Genomic DNA, 4,360 nt, shown 5'->3' with positions numbered 1-4,360 from the left:
AAAAAAAAAAAAAAAAAAAAAAAAAAAATTCTATTTGTCTAGAACCACTTCTTGCACCAAAATCTGTATCAGTCAGATTCAACTAAGCAGAACCAGTAGGGCATATATTGAGATTTATTGCAAGGAATTGACTTCAGTGATTGTAGGAGTGGCTAGTCATGTCTAAACTCTGTAAGACAGGCTATCAGGAAGGGCAGGCTGTCAGGAACTCTCACCAAGCGCTGGGCTGCTGTCCACAGGCAGAATTTCTTCCTCAGGGCAGCCCTTAGCTCTGCTCTTTAGGCCTTTTGACTGATCAGGTCAGGCTGACCCAGATTATCTGAGATAATCTCACTTACTTAGTCGACTGGGAATGGACTTTTGTCATATCTACAAAATACCTTCACAGCAATACCTAGATTAGTGTCTGACTGAATTACTCGGAACTGTAGTCTAGCTAAGCCAACACATCCAAAGACCATCCCACTCACCACAGCCTTGCTGTAGGCTCAGGGTCTCTGGATCAGCCTTCAACCTCTTCCCACTGGTGTACAGGATGGACAGCATCATCTGCCTAACCTCAAATCCACCTGCACAAGCAGTACCTGGGCATTTTTTTTTCAGTTGAGGTAAAAGTCACATAACTGAAACATTCTAAAGTACACAAATTCACTGGCATTTAGTAAATTCACCTCTACCTAGTCCCCAAACATTTCCAATACCCCAGAATTAAACCCCTTATCCATTAAGAAGTCACTCCCCAGGCCACCCTCCCCCTGCCTGGGGATTTTAAAGCCAAGCTGGACAATGTTATTGGGGATAACTTGGACGTGTTAAGCCTGCCACGCTTGCTAATCCACTGGGGCGGAGGTGTCTTCCTCACCCCAAGGCAGGCACTGAAGCCAGCTACTCTTTCACGATGGTGGGTCTGTAGTTGGGCTTGACAGCTTCAGCGAGCTCCCGTGCGTACATCTCATACCTGCCCGTCATCTGAAAGCAAAACAGATGTACTTTTGTACTTTAGAGGTTCTGGTTTTATAAATCCCCATCGCTTACACGCCACCACCTCTTGCCACTGGAGGGCAGTCACAGGACAGGAATGCATCAGGAAGGCTCGTTGACAGTGACCTCTTGGCACTGATTCTGGTACTGTGGCAAAGTTCACAGATGCCACGATGACTCATACAGCCCAGTCTTGGCTGCTGTGACCTCTTCGACCTGTCTATCTGGAAGGTGTGGTCTGCTGAGGCAAGAGGGAGAAGGGGAGTCCCGTGGTCCTGTTGTTCCCCAGAAGAGCAGCCTACAGCCCAGAGAGGAGTGACCTGCTCCAGGTCATCAGCCAGTTGTAGAAAAGGCTGGGATTTGAACCAGGGGCTCCTGGATGGGTCTGGAGTTCTGTCTACTCCATGTGGCATCTCATCATGGATACAGAGCCTAGTGGGGTTGGAAAGCCCACCCAGGGTGCTCACACCCAGCACATACTCCCTCCCTCCCTCCTTTCCCAAGGTGGACTACTCCCATAAAGCCTTGACAGGAGCTCATGCCCATTACCAAAGTTGGGAAGGCTTCTGCTTCTAAGAAGTGTCTAATGAGAAAACATTTGGTTTACTGCTCCTGGGATACTTATTAAAAAGAGTTGGCCAGCATTCTTGACTCCGATTTCTGATTTGGGTGGAATCCTACATTCATCCTAGTTGCCCAGGAAGAGGAGAGCGAGGTCAGGAGACTCTCTCATGCCCAACACCTTGTGTGTCTGACAAGGATCCAAGACTGAGGAACCCATGCTCAGAAAACAGGATCAAGACCAAAAAAGCCCATGTCTGGGTGGATTAGAGGCCCTGGTGGTCTCTCAGTCACACCAGGGAAAGTCAGTTATAACAATGGACATTTATTTGCTATACGATTTGCTTATAAAAGGTGGCTGAGGCAGGGCACAGTAGCTTATATCTATAATCCTGATATTTTGGGAGCCCGAGGTGGGAGGATTGCTTGAAGCCAGGAGTTCAAGACCAGCCTGGGCAACATAATGAGACTCAGTCTCTATAAAAAATTTAAGGCCGGGCGCGGTCGCTCAAGCCTGTAATCCCAGCACTGTGGGAGGCCGAGACGGGCGCATCACGAGGTCAGGAGATCGAGACCATCCTGGCTAACATAGTGAAACCCCGTCTCTACTAAAAAATACAAAAAAAAAAACTAGCCGGGCGAGGTGGCGGGCGCCTGTAGTCCCAGCTACTTGGGAGGCTGAGGCAGGAGAATGGCATAAACCCGGGAGGCAGAGGTTGCAGTGAGCTGAGATCCGGCCACTGAACTCCAGTCCCAGCGACAGAGCGGGACTCCGCTTCAAAAAAAAAAAAAATTTAAAAATTAGCTGCATATGGTGGTGGTGCATGTCTATAGTCCCAGTTACTCGGGAGGCTGAGGTGGGAGGACAGCTTGAGCCCAGGAGGTCAAGGATGCCATGATCAATGGTTGTGCCATATGGTCCAGCCTAGATGACAGAGCCAAGACCTTGTCTCCATGCCCCCTATTCCACCAAAAAAAGGAAAGGGGGTGTTGAGTTGGTGGAAATACTTTTGGACACTAATACAGCAAACTCTGAAGCTGTGAGCCCTTCTAGGGTGGAGTCCCATCCCAGGAGGGCAGACACCTCCATTCCTCTGACTCCTGACATCACAGGGCATTAGGTGTCAAAGCCAGCATGTGACCTTCGAGTTAACCCCCTTATTTTACAACTGGGAGTACTAAGGCTTGGGAGCAGAAGGGGCTTAATTAAGGTGACCAAGGAAGGAAGGCTGTGGCAGAGCCACTAGATTCCATTTCTCTGCATGACCCGTTTCCTGCTATCGTCAAGGCCTAGACTGCAGGGACTGGCCACACGCAGAACCAGACATGCACATTTATCTTGTGATAAATGCAAATGCCTGGAAAGGAAAAAGGATTAGAGGAGCCAATCCATTCTATTCTCTGGACAAATGAAATTGAGATTAATTTGTCTGAAGGCACCCAGAATCTAAATCAGATGAGAGGAGAATTTATCGCAGCCTGCTGCCTGTACATTGTTTGACCCAACTGTTCCTCCCAGGAGCCAACAAAGAGGCAGAGATTCAGCCCTCAGCTCATACAGAGACCTCAGGTGGGAGCTGGTACCTCATGCTGCCATGGGCAACCCCACAACAGCAGTTCCCAGCCCTGAGAGCAGGATGAGGGCCAAAGCAGAGGAGGAGGCAACAACAGGGGTCCTGGGGACCTACCTTGAAGTTCCAGATATCATTCACCTGCTGGCAGAGGTTTAGGTCGAGCTTAGCAACCAGCAGTCCATCCTGGCTACGGGACAGCCCAGGAGTCCGGCTGCCATCAGGGGCTGCCACATAGCTCGAGCCATAAAAGTAGCCAAAGTCCTGGTGAGCTTTCAAGGAGCAAAGAAACACATCTGTGAGCTTGTGTAGATGCACTGTGGGCTCCGCAGAGGGTCAGGCACCTTCAGGCAGGCCCAGGACATGGGGTCCATGCCATTACAGGCGTGAGCCACTGCGTCTGGCTTTTTTTGGGGGGCGGGGGCGGGGGGTAACAGAGTCTCACTCTGTCACCCAGGCTGCAGTACAGTGGTGCAATCTCGGCTCACTGCAACCTCTGCCTCCTTGTTCAAGCTATTCTCGTGCCCCAGCCTCCTGACTAGCTGGAATTACAGGCGTGTGCCAGCCTGCCCTGCTAAGGAGCAAAATGCTGAGGCCCAAAAGGCCTATCTCTCACCTCAGGTCTGAAGGCCCAGCAGATTGCTGCAAATGGCCCCCTTATGCTGCTCCCCTTTGCCCCTGGGGAAATGTCTAAATGTCACCCTACTGAGAGGTGTCGCTCCCACCCACAGCCTAAGGAAATCAGAAAGTCACACTCTGGGGGCCTCCTATTAGGGCCCCCACAGTGAGCTGGAGGCTCTGCCTTCATCTGCCTGCCACCTGCATCACCCTCACCCTCCCTCCAGGCTTTGGTCCCTTCACCAGTCAGGGAGGACTAGCAGCCACCTCACACGTGTAAGGAGCAGGTGGGGCTGGGCAGGGCCTAGCATGGTCCAGATGCAGCAGGCACCCAGTGGATGCTCATTCCCCTGCTCTTTCTGCATCTCTATTTGCAGTAACTAGGATCAGGGACTCCAGAAGCCGGGGGCCTGAAGCGGGGGCATCTGCGACCCTTTCAGGAAGTGTTTTCCTGGAAGACAGATCCGCTCAGAACCTTTTGGTTTTTTTTTTTTCTTTTTGAGATGGAGTTCCGCTCCTGTTGCCCAGGTTGGAGTGTGATGGTGCGATCTCGGCTCACTGCAATCTCCACTTTTCAGGTTCAAGCGATTCTCCTGCCTCAGCCTCCCAAGTAGCTGGGATTATAGGCG

General features: G+C 51.1%; 1 protein-coding gene across 2 annotated transcripts in view; it reads right to left on the bottom strand.

The window, feature by feature from the left end:
• UPB1 (beta-ureidopropionase 1) overlaps positions 1-4,360 on the bottom strand; it is a 43,671-nt gene that overhangs the window by 10,865 nt on the left and 28,446 nt on the right. The window contains exons 9-10 of one of the 2 annotated variants that reach the window (XM_026449420.1): positions 3,231-3,385; positions 863-969 (exon numbers count right to left, since the gene is read on the bottom strand). In XM_026449420.1, the coding sequence (XP_026305205.1) occupies positions 886-969; positions 3,231-3,385 (239 nt within the window). In that variant the 3' untranslated portion in view covers positions 863-885. Of the gene's footprint in view, positions 1-96; positions 970-3,230; positions 3,386-4,360 lie in introns of those variants that run through there. The other variant, XM_026449419.1, reaches the window with a different exon arrangement.

This window comes from Piliocolobus tephrosceles, chromosome 19 (genome assembly GCF_002776525.5).
Source record: "Piliocolobus tephrosceles isolate RC106 chromosome 19, ASM277652v3, whole genome shotgun sequence".
NCBI lineage: Eukaryota > Metazoa > Chordata > Mammalia > Primates > Cercopithecidae > Piliocolobus > Piliocolobus tephrosceles.
This window is presented reverse-complemented; position numbering and strand designations above follow the sequence as displayed.